Source organism: Lipophrys pholis (genome assembly GCF_963383615.2).
Source record: "Lipophrys pholis genome assembly, chromosome: 1".
Taxonomy (NCBI): domain Eukaryota; kingdom Metazoa; phylum Chordata; class Actinopteri; order Blenniiformes; family Blenniidae; genus Lipophrys; species Lipophrys pholis.
The window spans coordinates 4,734,554-4,750,895 of NC_137635.1; the positions used below are offsets into that span (position 1 = coordinate 4,734,554).

The following is a 16,342-nucleotide window of genomic DNA, read 5'->3' on the forward strand; positions in this document are numbered from 1 at the left end:
TTCCTCCTGCCAAGCTGATCAACCTCTTACTGACGTTTTATGTTGTCCAGACACAATGTTTTTTGAAGTTATGTCTTCCTTATATTATAACCTCCTCCCTCTAACGAGACCATTTTGCTGTACAGTGTGTTTCTAAGATATGAATTATTACTTTCTTTGAATTATGATTAATGCAGTGGAAAAAAATACAAAAGCAGACTGTCTCCTTCTTAACCAGATATGGACATCTAAGTACGTATTTAATGAAGTCGAAGGTGCAGAGGTGTACTTATTTTGTAGAGAACAGATGGCTGCGTTCTAAGATAACATCTTGAAGTGCCATAAATAGACAAAACACAGGCTGAAGCAACAACTTCACTAATGCAACGGGCCCGGGAGCGGTTATGTTTAGGTTTATGTATATGCATTAAGATGTATTAATATTTCCCATGGGCTCCACCTGCAGGAAGATTCTTAATTGGTGCTATGTGATCTGGGTGACAGTGCTCAGACTGCCACCCCCGCGACCCGGAAATGGATAAGCGGAAGAAAATGGATGGATGGATGTATGGATCGATGGATGTATTAATATTGAGCAGAACTGAGTTCGTCTTGTTTCTCTGACCTAGGTTTTTTTTTCCGTCCATGTGGCCCCTTTGCAACAAGGATTTGCCCACCTCCAATCTAGAAAAAAAATGTATAATAGTTTTGAATTGTATGTTTTTCTAACATCGATACAGTCATTGTCCTTATGTGTAATAAAGAGCTTTGTGTGAAGGCGTTTTAATGGGAATCGAGCATCAGCGACAGTAAAACCAGCAACATACTCAAAATCTTTATTAGTGAGACAAATCTCACTAATAAAAAAAAAAATAATCCTGTGGCAGATGGGTGATATCATGAGTCAAATGGCTGCAAAAAAATAACTGCAGGAGATGACTTATAACATATGACATAACATATATTGATATATTGCTTTGACATTTCATTTAGTTTGATTCCTAACTTAACAATATGTCATTAACCTTGACCTCCAAGCACGTTCCTTTTATATAACTGTCTGAAAAGCAACGCTGTGTTAATTAGTATCTCAAGATGTCTTGTTCTCATAATATGTCATTAAGTTTTTAAAAAAGTACTTTTTTTATGAGTGTCATTGCTGTGAAAAGGTTGAAAAGTGACTATATACAATGGATCTCAATTCAAGTTATCCCTTGTTGAAAAATTAAATCCAGATTTAAAGCAGTACATAGTAAACAATACATAGTAGTTCTCTTTCTCAGCGACGTCTGCAATATGTATTTGCCAAAGAACAACAGCTTATCTAACTTAGGGTCTCAGGGAGCTGAACTAAGCCAGATGACAGTCCATCGCGTGAAAGAAAGAGACAGACCAAAACACGAGCTCACGTTTGCGCTGATTATGCCAGCTAGCCTAAGAAGCTTGTCATTGGACAGTGGGACAAGGCTTTAAGAAATTAAAAAAAAAACACAAACAGAAAAACAATGTAATTGAATTCACTATTGCCCTAAATACAACACAGTCATCTCAAGGCACTTTCCTGAGGAAAAACCCAATAATTACACTTGAGCAAGCAGAGGCGATGGCGGAAAAGGAACAAACAAAAAAAAGAAACAAATAGTTTCTTAACTGGAAGAATCCTTTGCAGAACCAGAATGAAAGGTTCAGAGGTGGAGGTTTGTTGGGTTTCTCCGTTAAAAGCACTTAGAAATGCTTGTGTTGTATGTACTGCTATATAAATAAAGTTTAATTGAATTGAGACTTCCTGCTGTTCTAGTTGGGGATAGAAAGAGGAAAAAACATGTGTGGCGCTCAGTCCATCCATTGGAAGTGTGTGCGTGAAAGTAATTAACAGTGTAAAGTGCTTTGGGGCGTGTTCACGTGGTGGAAAAGTGCAATATAAGTCTAAAGCGATTCATCCATCCATCCGGCTTCTACACAGTATTGTCCAATTTAGAGTTGTGGGGATGTTGGCGCCGATCCCTGCAGGGTAGACAGACACTGGACAGGTCATCAGTCCATCATATCAAAAACAGGCAGTCAAACACATTTATAGTTACCTCTTTATGCCAACTCCAAACCATGAAATCCAGATCTCTGAGTGGCCGTTGCTTGGTATTGAGGAGAGACTGTTGTACGTCTCTATTGGTTAGACAACCTCATTGCTATTTTTTTCGTTTCTTAAATTTTCTATATTTGCGCTGATTGTTAGGAGTCCCTTAAACTCAACTACTTATGCTCACCCCTTGTCTGACACTTGCTTCTGACTTGTCTGTATCTGTGGTAAACCTGGAGATTTATTGATTAATTAAAACTACAAAGAAGTAAATATGTATTTTCAAACATGTTATTCTCCGTGCAAAAGAAAAAAAAATGTTTTGGTTTGTGTTGAGTTCTTTTCAGGCTTAATTCAAAGCAAACAAACAAAATAGCCCTATCATATATAATGAGCTTTCACGTAATTTGATTCCTCTGCTTTCCACATGCTTTTTGCTCAGCTTCTCTCAGTCACTGCTCTTAGCTTCAGCCAAAAGACATCCTATAATTTTCAGGTACAAAATTTATTAGAAGCATGTAAAAAGAGGGAATGTTCTGTCTGAAATGTCAGTGTTTTTTTTTTTCCTTTTTAAATATATTTATTAATAAATGTTGCTCTCTGCGCAAACTATTTCCCTTCCTGTTTCTGCCGAACTATACTCATTAATTGAATCTGAAAGTTTATGTCTCTCTGGCTGTTCAGTCATAACGCATACTTTTCTTTTTTTTTTTGTTCCAGGAACGTTATTGGTGGAGAACATGCAGATAAATGGAGTGGTTGAAGGTCCGAACCGTACCATCTCTCTGTGTCTGGAGGGCAATCATGATCACTGGGTGATCCTCGATCCTTCCAAACAAGCCCTTTACCTGAACAGCACCGGACGCATCCTGGATAGAGACGTATGTGAATCATTACAGTCAGGTCTTATCAATCATCTTATCTATCAGGTGCAATTTGCAAACAGTGCAAACATTTTAAAAGTCGACTGAAAATGTAATTAAATGTTTAAGATGCTACATAGCAAATACACTTTCATAAATGCAACACAGGATGTATGTTCTTATATCAAAACTATATCTGAAGCTTTAAGAGCTGTTTTATTCTAATTTTAAAGGTTAGACGTGTTTTGCGGCTCCAGTTAAATTTGATTTGGTGAAAAATCACAAAAACGTCTCTTTAAGTCATGAAGGTTGCAGACCCCTGCTCTATACGATAATTTGCTTTCCTTTTCAGCCTCCATCGGTTATCCAGTCCATTGTGGTTCAGGTCAGGTGTACCAACGAGCTCTCGGGCATCGTGATTTCACACGAGGTCCGCATTGTTGTCCGGGACCGCAACGACAACTCTCCACGTTTCCAGCAGCCCAGATACTACGTCGCCCTCAGCGAGGTAAACTCTTTAGCACGTGCACACACTGTCACACACAACCTCTAGCACTCACAGAGATAAAGTAAAAAAAACAAGCTCAATAAAACTCAGTGCAGTGGAAAAACTTTACTGTCTTTCACTTAAATCAAAAGCCATTTATTGCACTTACCCTGTAGTGGTGCCGTCCATCACGATGGCAGGTACTGGACTCATCATCTGTGTGAGGCTGGGGACCGTAGAGAAGAGAGAGCTACAGTTCAGTCTGGCATGAATAAAGAAGATCAAGTGTTCTGTGGAAGGCTGTTCCCATGATGCTCTGTGGGTCATGTGCCAGCATTAGCGAGCCTGGCACAGGTGCATGCCACAATGCATTTCAAATACAAATCTCTACCAGTCTGGTTTGTGACTTTTTTCTTCTTTTTTTTTTTCCTTTTTGCTGTCAGACTAAAGTTGAAAGGAACATGGTGCGCATTGGCGGGGTGCAGAGCAGAGATTTTCGGGCAGCCAAGGAAAGAATCTAAATCTGTTATTGGGAAGGCTTCTGGAGTAATCTTCAAGATGCCATTCCCGCCGTTAGTTTGTCCTCCAGACTCTGGGGAAAGTGAATTTCACTAGGCAAGGTTCAAACCGAAGCTTGGACAAGGATACATGCAACCTGCTGCCTCGAGTATCTCATTATACAGTCTTCCTCCACCTGTCCGACTCAATCTGTCTTCTCAACCTCGCTCTCTTTCTCACTTGGCCTCTATTGTGGGCTTTGCAGCACCCGTTTCCTCATCATACACACAGATGTATTCACCCCTCACCACTCCCAGCTCTTCATTATGTCACCTTCTCTCAACCTCTCCCACCTTTCCTCCGCCACAGTCTATATATTTCCTGGAGTCTCTCCTTCTTCCTCTCCACCTTCTCATTACTCCTTCTAAAACACTTTCCCTTCACTAACAATGGCCACTGTACAATTTAGGAGGTGCGTCATAAAAGAAAAAAACAATTCCTCTTCCAGGCCAAGGTAAATGCAGTCAGTTTGTTGGCAATAATTTCTGTAAAGGCGACTACATTTATTCAGATATGGGCAATAATTTAAAAAGCAGAAGCCGATTTATTTGGATTTGAGTGCGAGCCTACTCATTAGCCAGACAACTATTGCCTAATTCACTTCCAATACCCCTCAAACTCCCACCACCTAATGCAATAAATTCAATACTAAGAGGAGTTCATCCAGCTTCATCTGCACTGTCCACAATCAACCTGCTCTTAGTTGTCTATTATTCACAATAATTGACTCCAGGAAAGTGAAGCCGACAGACGACACACAGCAACGCTTTAAGGTTATTTATAAGAAAGTGGAGGACATTTTTCACTGTGAAAGTTTCAGAGTACAAGGTGATCCCCGCAGCTCATTCCAGGAGCTGGCACTGGTTCCCGAGTCCGGAGTTACATTAGGATTCTATTGAAAAGTGGTAAAAGACGCAGCATGAGATATTTATGAAGACCACAGTTGGATCAGCGGGAGGCAGAGACAACCATGTTAAAGGGAAAGATTTAACAGGTTATTGGTGCAGCAGCTGTAATGAACTTGGTGATTAAACCTGTCAGGACACCTAATGTGCGGCTGAAGCACAGAATTTATTGCTCTTCTTTCATGTACAGTGGCAAAGGCTCGGCTCTCATGTCGAGCTAAAAAAAAAAAAAACCTTCTCAAATGTCTTCTTTTAGTATTATCTCATTTTACATGAGCAGTGACGGTACAGTTTGGTAAAGCCAAAATGTAACAATCTGTACTGTATATAAAATATGGAAGTTAATAACATGCTTGATTTTATAGTTTTCTTTAATCAAGAATTGACATATATAAACACAAGGTTAACCTCATAACTAAAATGAACACACACATTAAAATTTTATTGATACGAAGTGAAAAGTGCTTTAATTAGACCTAATGTTTTAGGACCAATACTGACTGACAGTTTAATTTAAAAAAAATCTTCAACATGGAAAAGTGACAACATGGGAAGTTTATTTTTTTCTTTCTTTTTTTGGACGGAACTTGCCTTTAGTTTATTAATTTTATCTCAGGAAAAGCGTAGGTTTAATAAGCTATGGCTCCTGCCCACACTTCTTCTGGTCACTGCTGTAATTTGTGTTGACACTGACTCATTATTATATAGCTGTGAGCATTTGGGTCACCCACTTTTCCACTTTTATCAGACGCATTCATTGTGCTGAATATTTCACTCAAGCGAGTTTGAGCGGAGATTGAGGCACAGACGAGATGGACGGAAAAGTTTATTTTTTTTTCAAAAACAGCGTTTCTTTCATCTTCCTCGTACGGCTGTGTGCATACAAACCTCCTCATTTGAGCAACACGAAGCTGCGAAGCGCTTTCAGTTTGTTTTGTAGAATCTACACCAAGATCCCTTATAGTCTGAATCATGTGCAGTCTTTAATGCGTCCCCCTTTTAATCTGTTGGTATTTTCATTGCACGGTAAGGAGGACAAGACGCAGCTGTTTAATGTCAGTGAGATGGGAGTTTGCTGAGGTACATTAAAAAGATTTCTCCAGATTGTTTCTATGGTTTTTGTTTTTTTTTAGCTTACGCCAGTAGGAACGACTATCTTCACTGGTTTTTCGGGGAACAATGGGGCGGCAGACATCGACGACGGCCCCAACGGACAGATAGAGTACACGATCCAGTACAACCCGAGAGACCCGGTAGGTTACCCACATACCTGCTGACCCGTGCGCTTTTAAGCTGAGAATATTAATCATGACTGCGAACGCTACATAAATCAACAACAACAAAAAAAAAGGATTTCACTTATATTCCTATAATGTGGTAGCATGTGTGTTACGACAAAACAAAAATAATGACTACACAGTAGCTTTTCTGTGCTTTAGTTTGTGCAGTATAATAAAATTCAGGAAGGTTTAGAAGTCTAAATGACAAAATTTATTTTTTAAAGTCCTGTTATGGTTGAGCTCAGGGTTTGACATGTATTGTGTGATATCTGACTCATTACTGCAAACAAGCGTGGGTTCATGATAGAACACATGTTCTATCTCTCATCCTTTGTGTTGCCCAAAATATGTATTGGTTCTATAAGATATATCATTATGGTGGAAAAGAGAGAAATTTCAGCCTAAAGTTTTCTGAAGAAAAGGGAATCTCCCTCTTTTCTTCCCCCTCACTGCTTCGGATTGTCTCTCTTCATGTCTTTGCTTTGTTTTAGAGCAGAATGATGTTGAGATCATCTAAAAGGACTTAGTTTTGTTCAAAAATTCTTTCTGTAAATATTCTCTCCTCATTTTTATTCAGCTGGGTGCCAACGTCCACAAAACTTCTACTGCTCCCACTTTTATTTTTTTTTTATTTTCTAGTTCTTCTATTCCAAACGTTTCGAAAAAGTTAAATGTTGACTTGTGCCCTGGATGTGTCTCACTTTGTGTGTGTGGTTGTAATCTATTTGTATGTGTTTCAGACAGTCAACAGAACCTTTGACATCCCTCTGACGCTGTTTGGCTCCGTGGTTCTCAGAGAAAGACTCAACTATGAGGAGATAACTCGATATCTGGTCATCATACAGGCAAATGTAAGTGTTTTCTGTTTTTGGCTTTGTGTGCGTGTGCGTGTGCGTGTGCGTGTGCGTGTGCGTGTGTGTGTGTGTGTGTGACAGAGAGAGAGAGAGAGAGGGAGAGAGAGATAGCTGTTGTTAGATGCTTGCTTTCCTCCGTGGAACAGTAACAGAACAATTCCAAGTTCTAGTATGATGTTTTATCACATCATATACAAAGAATGAAACTGGGAGGTTTTCTTCTCAAACCTGTTGTAAAGGTCGACTGGAGAAAAAGGCATTCTCCCCTGACTGTGTGGGAGGACACGCTGCAGCCTCGGGTGCCGTTATTTTTATGTAAATTTTCTTTATCATGCAACCTCTAATGTTCCCCAGCCCTCCTGACTAGTTCTGCTTTGTCGGCTCTGCCCTGAGGAATGTGTAAGAGTGTCCTTAACTATCACTTATGTCTACGTTAATGTAATTGTTGTTGTTGTTGTTTTGTTTGGGGTTTTTTTCCTTTTACTCCCCCGCGTTGTTGTGTGCTCCATTTTAAAAGTGGTTTGCAATACAGCTAATTTTTGTCAATGAGATGAAGGAGAAGGAGCAAAACTGAGGCACGGCGGGAAATTGTTTACGTTGCTAATTGCCGCCATTAAGATTTCTGTTGTGACAGGAAAACCTTTCCCACAAAAGCCTTTCCTTCACTACAAAGTATTCTGCCAAGTATTCTTATGTCTCAAGGCCCATTTACCCTGAAAGCATTATTAAAAGTCAACAGTACACTAAAAGATTAATGTGTTTCTGGCTGCTTGAAAGGCTGACATATTCACTGTTCATCTGAATATAATATTTGGAGGGTTGGAAGTGGCTGTGAACTTGCTGAATATAAATTCCTACCAAAGATTTAGGCTTGGAGACCATGTTCAGAAACTCCTCTGTATAGAGTTAACCTGTTACATGTGTTGATGTATTATTTTTGAATAATTACAACTTGTATGAGGCAAATAATTCAACTGTATCAAACGCTCTTTTTTTATCTATAGATAAAATGCTGTAGTCATATACAGGTACTTCTCAAAAAATTAGCATATTGTGATAAAGTTCATTATTTTCCATAATGTAATGATAAAAATTAGACTTTCATATATTTTAGATTCATTACACACAACTGAAGTAGTTCAAGCCTTTTATTGATTTAATATAGATGATTTTGGCAAAAAAGTAAAGAAAAACCAAAGATCCCCATCTCAAAAAATTAGCATATCATGAAAAGGTACTCTAAATGAGATATTAACCTAATCATCTGGAGCACCACACCCACCCTTGAATCAACAAATTAACTCTAAACACCTGCAAAAGATTCCTGAGGCTTTTAAAACCTCCCATTATGGAAAATAATGAACTTTATCACAATATGCAAATTTTTTGAGAAGTACCTGTACAGCCTTCACTCTTCTTCCACCTTCCACTTCCTGTCTTAAATAATCTGCCACGCATGCCGTGCGTATTTACATTATGTATGAAGTCACATGCAACCGTGGTGAAAACCAGAGAGAGCTGGGTTGGAAAGAGGGTTTGTTGGTTTACATCTCCACCCTCACCCGTGGTTATGACCAAGAAAACAAGGCTGCAGTCTGTAACAATCAATAAAGTCATTTATGCCAATAAGATAGTAATATTTGGTTGATGTGAGTGTAACAAAGTCAATAGTTTAGCAATAATATGACAACCTAAATAAAAATAAACTTGTTAAATTGTTAGAATTGTGACATGCAAACAGTGAGGTTTCTCTCGTGAGGAGCCTCGTTTTAATGCAATGATTTTATGGAAGGCATATTTGCTTCTTTTGCTTAATGTCAGGTGATTGAGGCCAAATGTAATAAAGTGTGACGGTATGATATCAGAGCCGCACCACAGCGGCAGACACACTGACAACGATGTAGTTAGTAGGCCGGGCCACGGGATGGCGCTGTCGCTCGTTTTTGTGATGAAACCACACAGCAATGTGTGCAGAGAATGATAAGCTATTAACGTGAACAAAATCGAGGGAACCCAACGTTCATATGGACTGATGACAAATCGGATGCTATCAGTGGATATGGACGATAAAACTCAAACACGGATCGAGAGTCAACACTACAGGACCGCCATGTTTGTTTACTGGCGCATGAGCAGAAAAACGACACTGTGAACAGACGTGTAAACGAGGCCTAAGCCGGGTTAGACAATGACTGGATGGATATCATTTCGATTCATCCTTCTTTTTATTTTCTTCTGTAAGCATTATGGAAGCTGAGAAGAGTTCATCAGGCTACAATTCTAACAGGACAGAAAAAAAAACTAGTGATACGAGATATGCAGATGGTAACAAGAAAGCAGGTGTGATCTTAAGTAGTTTTTTTTTTTTACTATTTCTGAGAACTTCACAATTTTGTTAATAATTTAATCATCTTCAAAACACACTGGAGTTAACTCGACCTCTAAGATGAGTGCACCTTTTAACAGTTCCCTGTGAATTTTCCGAACAGCTCCCACAGTAATTGGACGCTGTAAAAATGCATAAGCAACAAGTAGAGGGTCGCGGTGAATTTATAAAAACGTGCACAGAAAAGACTGATGCCACTCGGCCTGAGGTAAAAATGAAAGCTTCAAAGAAGTCTCGCATTCGGTGGGACTCAGATGTATTGATGCCTTATGAGAGTGCCACTGAGAAGCAGCTATTTTAACTTAAGGTCGACTGAAGGTCATCCTCTGAGTGGAGACTAAATACTGTACTGTTTGCAGTATAATGTGTGTACTGGAATTATGAATTCTGTTGTGGCTTTTTCAAAGCTTCAGACCTTTACACAATACTAACATTTACGCAGGAACGTGTGGAGCCTTTTTATTTTCTTTCTTGGAGTAAAATTTGAGAATCCGCTTGATAACCAGCACTTACAGACGCAATGGCGAAAACTGAAACGTGTTTTAAGTACAGATCATTTATCAATCCCCACAGAGGCGAGTCGTCCTGACGGCAGATTTTAAAACCTTTGTGTGCAAACAAGCGCACTGCAAACGTGATTAATTAAACTCAATTACACATAATTTCCACTTTGAGTTATTATAGATATTTAAAAGACAGAACGTGGAGAACCCTCGCGCTGTTGCTAGTTTGGGGTCACGGAGTTAATTAAGTTTCAGTTTCAAGACAATTTAACCAAAGACAGGGATGGTTTGAAAACCATTAAAATGGAAATGTTTCGCCAACATTCAGATCATCCTCAAACACACTTTACCACTGGGCTGCAAATATTTCAACTTACTTTAACTTGAGCAAAGAAAATAGTTCCAGGTGTGACTTGGCACATGGATTTCTTCATTATTCCACGTTGGCAATTTAGCACCTTCGCCTTCATTATTGTGCGTCTCCCAGATCGTGCATTCTACTGGAATTAGTTTCGCAATATCATTTACTATTTGAAAACATTTCTGTTGTTTGTGATGCATCCATAGCTGGCTTCCCATAACTTCTATTTGCAGACTAAAGTAAGAGGTATTTTCCTTGTTGTCCCTCAGACGTATTTGCTGTAACGATACATGTTTGATAACTTGACCGTGGATCACGTTTCTGCTTGTGAAGCTCGGTGCCAAATCCAATCACTCTATGGCGAAGAAAACAAACACAAAAGCAATACAGTTCCCAGCAGATTGTCCTTGTGTAAACCTCATTTGCAAATGGTTTGTTTGTGATGTCACTCGCGGTGTCGTTCGCTCAGGAAATCACCTGCACAGAAACGGAAAGCACAGTCTGGTTGCGTATGCATTCCATTTAGGTCGCTTGATACAGTACACGATCTGAGTAAGTCAGCAGAAATCAGTGGAAAATATCTCGCGTAACAACAAAAGACTCTTGTACACACAAAAATATTCAATGTGCAGGCTGATCGAGGCCGACTGACCTGGTGTCACAAACAGATTGAATTCCACCATTAAAACTCAAGTCCTTGGAACTGTGGCCAGTTCTTGTTATTCAGTAGCAAGGGTGACTGTTGTGCAGTAATGGTACTTTTTTTTAATTGTGTTATCGTATTCATAGTCAAGTGAGTCATTTATTAATTCAACCAGTGATCGTCCATACGTTGGTTTACCAGTGTGCAAATGTTCCCGTAATTTCCGGACTATTGAGCACATCTGAATATAAGCTGCAACCCAGCAAATTTAAAAAGGAAAAGTCAGAGTTGCATGATGCACCTGAACGCATCACCCATATATACAGGCGCTACGTCGTTGTTTAGGCTGCAGGGTTCAAAGTGGAAATTTAACAAAGATATTTATGAAGGCCACACGGTGGTGTGTAGGTGAGCGCTCTAGAATATTCCAGTTCTATCCACAGTTCAACGAAATGCGTTTTATTTTAATCAATGCCTCTAAAAGTTGTGTTGTCTGAGGGGGTTGTATTGAGGCGCAGATATAAATCAACATTTGCTTCAAACTCTGTGTCAATATAGAGACTGATTCTTTAAGGTGCTGAGTCGTCTCTTTGTCTGTTCGTAGATGGACCTCTTGAAATAAGCAACCTGAAAAAAGGTGTGAAGCATCATACTGTACAATATAAGCCTTGCCTCTTGTCTTTCTCTCTGTCCAGGATCGAGCCTCGTACCCAAGTGAGCGGCGCACAGCCACCACCACGCTCACTGTGGACGTGCTGGACGGCGATGACCTGGGTCCCATGTTTCTACCGTGTACGCTTGTCGGAAACACCCGTGACTGTAGTCCCATCACGTACAAGGCAAACGTGCTCGAGCTTACAGAGCCGGTGAGTGTCCTTGTGTCTGCTGTGTACTTATCGTAGTACATTTGCATTTGTGTGTACTTGTGCAGGAGGGATTGCAGTTTCTGCCTTCAATGGACATTGTCGGTGTTTGTTGCACACATTTTGTTTTTCATCTAAAAGTTGTTTCTTTGCACTTTGTGACGTGAGGTTCATTTGAAGTCATCTGTTAGTAAAAGTGTATCAAATCAGCTCAAGTTAAGACAATGGAAACTTGTCAAATGCTTGACAGCATTTGACAAGTTTTTAATTATAATGAACTGGCACTGCCTAATGTTTGTATTTAATTCATCTACTTAAAAAAATAGATACATTTCATATTATCTGTCAACTGCTTGAAGTAAATTAGTTTTTCGGGTTGAAAAGGTTTTCCACACAAAGGTGAAATCCGTTATAAAACAGCATATTTTTATAATTGCAGGCAATCTCTCTGTGCATCTTTTCATGGGAATTAAAAAATGTTTATTCTAACAAGTTATAATATGTGTGATTAGAGCAATAAAAGTGACAAATATAGAACGTTTATTTTCTGAGCTTGACATTTAGATTATATGCTGCTATTGAATAGCAGCTATAATGATAAAAACAAGGATAAAATGATCCGTGCATGCTTTCATAAATTATCTTTCCAGAAGCTGTTAGGATACTGAAACAAGACACACTTGTATGATAGCTGAAGGACCTATATTTATAGAACGTGCTTTCCTACTTTGGCAACCTCAACATGCTTTACAAACACACACTCAACAACACGCACCCTTGGGAGCAACTGTGAGTCCGGTGTCTTAACGATTTTGACTCATTAGCATAGAAGAAAACAAGCCAACCTGCTGACCTACAGCCTCCTCTTATTATAACACATTGATATCAGAGTTCTAAACTTCAGAAAACAAGCTTTTTATTCATAATACCTGCCAGTAATGTTATAATTTTTGCCCTTTTCAGTGTAATAAAGCTTCATAATGTAATGCCGATAGTGTAATATGATATTTGAGTCATTATCATAAATAGTATTATGTCACAGTATAATATCTGCAGCCAATTCTGTAATAATACATAGATAGGGCTGCGTTTCTTGGCAGTAAAGAGGTTGAAAGAGTTTACTCCTCAAAAGTAAATGTCATATTAACTCATTGAGGATAGAAACACTCAATTATGATTGTTACTGGCAGGTATTGCATTGCTTTGTGTATTGTGTAAATATTTATGGGATTGGTTGTTATGCACCTTTTCAAAAGATGCCATAGAAAATAACATATATTTTCTTAAATTTTTTTGGGATGAAATACACGTACTTTCCACTGGTAAAAAAAAACCAAAAACTAACTGCAGTGAGTAAAGTTAGTGTGACCACAACAAGTAGTTTGACACTCAGTGGATATTTATATTGCATCTGGCTGACTGTGCTCACAAAACAATGTGCACTAATAAGTGTGGTAAAATTGAGTCTTAGCATTGGTAAGTGTTTCTGCTTGCACAGCTTTTCATACCGTTTTGCAGTCGTGTCTCTGGCACATAGCTGATCCCAAAGCAGGTAACAGTACACAACATTGCAAATGAGAAAAAAGTTGCTGCAGGGAAAAATCCTCAGCTCTGACAAGCCAACAAGTCAGCAGTGGATTCATACTTTACCACACATGGACAAATGCACGCACGCACGCACGCACGCGACACACACACACACACACACACACACACACACACACACACACACACACACACACACACACACACACACACACACACACACACACACACACACACACACACACACACACACACACACACACACACACACACACACACACACACACACACACGCACACACACACACACACACACACACACACACTTCGGAGTGTCATTGTAGTGGAGCAGCCGAGCCTAACCGGGCATCGTCTAATCCATCCCCTCGTTTTATAGTCAGATCTCTGTCTCACACAAACACACATACACACATGCTCACTTTCCCCCGGACATGCGCCGGCAGCTATTTTTCTGCCATCAGACCTTTTTCTTCCATCATTTCTCACCCGCGTACACCGACATGCACAAACGCGCTCTCCTCCCTCAGCCGGGATGACACGGCCAGCGAAAACAGGAGTAAATCAACTTTACACCTCGTGGTTTTGAGAGAGCGAGCAAGAGTATGCAGACAAGGATGGATAGGTGGCGGTGATATGCAGAAATCACCGCCAAAAAAAAGAAATCTGATATATAAAACGTGTTGCTGCCTCCTCACGATTCGCTAACAATTTGCACCCGCTGCAGTACGACTCCTGACTCCCGATCTCACATTTTATGATCCTACGCTCTCACAGTCATAAAAACTTGAGTCGTGGTTGCAAAATTCAGTTGCTTGTCCTTGTCTTTCTGTAAAAGTTATTTTCTTGGCCTCTGATAAAACTCAGACTCTGCTCCTTGCATTGGTATCCGTGCAGATGTCAGATTCAATATATTGCTGTTGTGGCATCCTAGTTCAAACAAGGATTTGCTTTTCTCTGTGGTCAGAGTGACATTCTTTTCTTTTTAAATGAATATGGTCTCGAAACAAAAGTCAATTGTTCTGATGTATGTGATACTACGACAGGGCTTTTATAACTTCCTGTGTATTGGCCTCTTGTAAGATCAGTTTTTTACTGGAAATACTGGAAGCAGACAATTCTTCAGTATGTCACAGTTTATGTTCGATCCCTTGAAGCATCTGCGGTTTTGTTTGCACATTTATCAGATCACAACCATGTTCAAACAGGATTGAAGCACCCTGTATGAAACGGTCTGGTAACCAATCATCATTTTAAACTTTCACGAATGGTTTGCACTGAACGTGTACATGTGAATTATCTTACAGTTGTAGGACCTTAGTGGCTCAAGACTTCATGGTGGTGTCATGGTTAGCAATCTTTATGTGGAGTCTCAATGTTGTTCGCTAGTGCTTTTCACACACGTTTCATTTGTTACATCATAAAAATGTTGATATTATCCCAAAACAAAACAATTACGATTGACAATTTCTACAGTCTAAACAAAAATCCAATTTTAATAATACCTCCTGGAGCAAAATACAGTGAAATGTCAATAAAAAATCTTCTCCTATAGCTGTTGTATTATGCCTGTTTGAACATACTCACCCTGACAACATGGATATAAGACTAGTTTGCTTGCAACGAGGTAACTATATTTCAGGGCAGCATCATGGATATCTGCTATTCTTAAGAAATTTGCTTGAAAAAAAGAAGTTTTCTTTGAAATTTTTACAATTTGCTCTGTGATTTTGCCGGCCAGACTGAAGCCTGTTGTGGGCCAGGTTTAAGCCAACTGACCTTATGTTTGACACCACTAGTTTAGAAAGTTGTGCTGAGGTTCAGTCGCCCATATTTCTGAATATGAGAGTGAACCTGTCTCTCGATTTTGTTCTGTGATGTACGGATGATTGGTCCAGGGAGTATCAGCGTCCAGCTCCGAGATCCTTTAACCCTAAAGTGGATTAAAAAAGATAGATGTCAGTGTAAGCTCAGTAATATGCTTTATTAGGCTTTTGTAACTGTACGTTTAAATATATCTACAGAATACAGAATTTAAAGAAGAAGGTTAAAGGTCTGAGATTATTTTTGGTGTATTGCTTGCAAACATGTAAACTAATTTCAGTGACGTCCATGATGAAAAACAGCCATAAATATGTTCTGAGTTTGTTGCACTCCAGTAAAATCGTATTAACCACACAGGTAAAACTGAATGTCTAAATAAATATCAGCCAGTTTATGAAATTAGATCTAAATCGGACCTATTAGACCTTCCTGAGATTCACTGGTAGCCGTTTGCTCTCAGACTGGGGCACCAGGTAAAATTGAATCAACTATAACAGCCCTGCCATACACAACCACCAGCTATAAATAGATCAGGAAACTTAGTAAGCATAGTTAGAGTATCCATGCACATGATATAGTAATTGGTGGGTACGTACAATTCCAGATGTTGCTGCTTGACAGACATTGAGTTCAGCCCCGTTCATCAGCTGAATTACAGGTTTCTTTCTGAGGGTTACAACAACAAGTCACTGCAACTATTTTCCATACCCGATGCCATTCATTCCAGTAGGGCCATTGCTGATACTCCATAAACTCCCGTCCTCTCTCAACAAAGTTGATTATCAACCCAGTGTTCACTGCAGAGGCCGGTTGCTGCTCATTGACAAACATGTTGTTTTTCCCTGAATTAAGAATCCCGAGTTTTACCTGAAAAAAACAACATATTTTCATCCCACTGTTAAAACAATTTAAAACTACACGTCACAGCCTTTTGACTTGATTTACTGAATACTTTTCTCACACATGGATTATATTTAGTAGAAAATATTTGCATTGACATTGTATTCAGACTTTAAAGAAGGTTATTCCAACAGTCTCCAACTTTCTTTTATTGGAGATTTCGGAAAACCAAATATTGAGGCCCTCATTTCAATGGACAATCACTCTCCAGGACGAGGGTTGAAGACAGCTGTTTATATGACACAGTTTCAAGTGAAAATGTATAGTTTCTGCGTTTCGTTTCAAAAATGTTTCGTC

General features: G+C 39.3%; 1 protein-coding gene across 1 annotated transcript in view; it reads left to right on the plus strand.

Annotated features, from left to right (window-relative positions):
* LOC308123894 (protocadherin-15-like) overlaps positions 1-16,342 on the plus strand; it is a gene marked incomplete at both ends in the record, with an annotated part of 180,180 nt that overhangs the window by 26,302 nt on the left and 137,536 nt on the right. Inside the window, 5 exons of the mRNA XM_080486619.1 lie at positions 2,777-2,937; positions 3,272-3,427; positions 6,003-6,122; positions 6,890-7,000; positions 11,592-11,762. Coding sequence (XP_080342745.1) covers positions 2,777-2,937; positions 3,272-3,427; positions 6,003-6,122; positions 6,890-7,000; positions 11,592-11,762 — 719 coding nt within the window. The remainder of the gene's footprint in view (positions 1-2,776; positions 2,938-3,271; positions 3,428-6,002; positions 6,123-6,889; positions 7,001-11,591; positions 11,763-16,342) is intronic.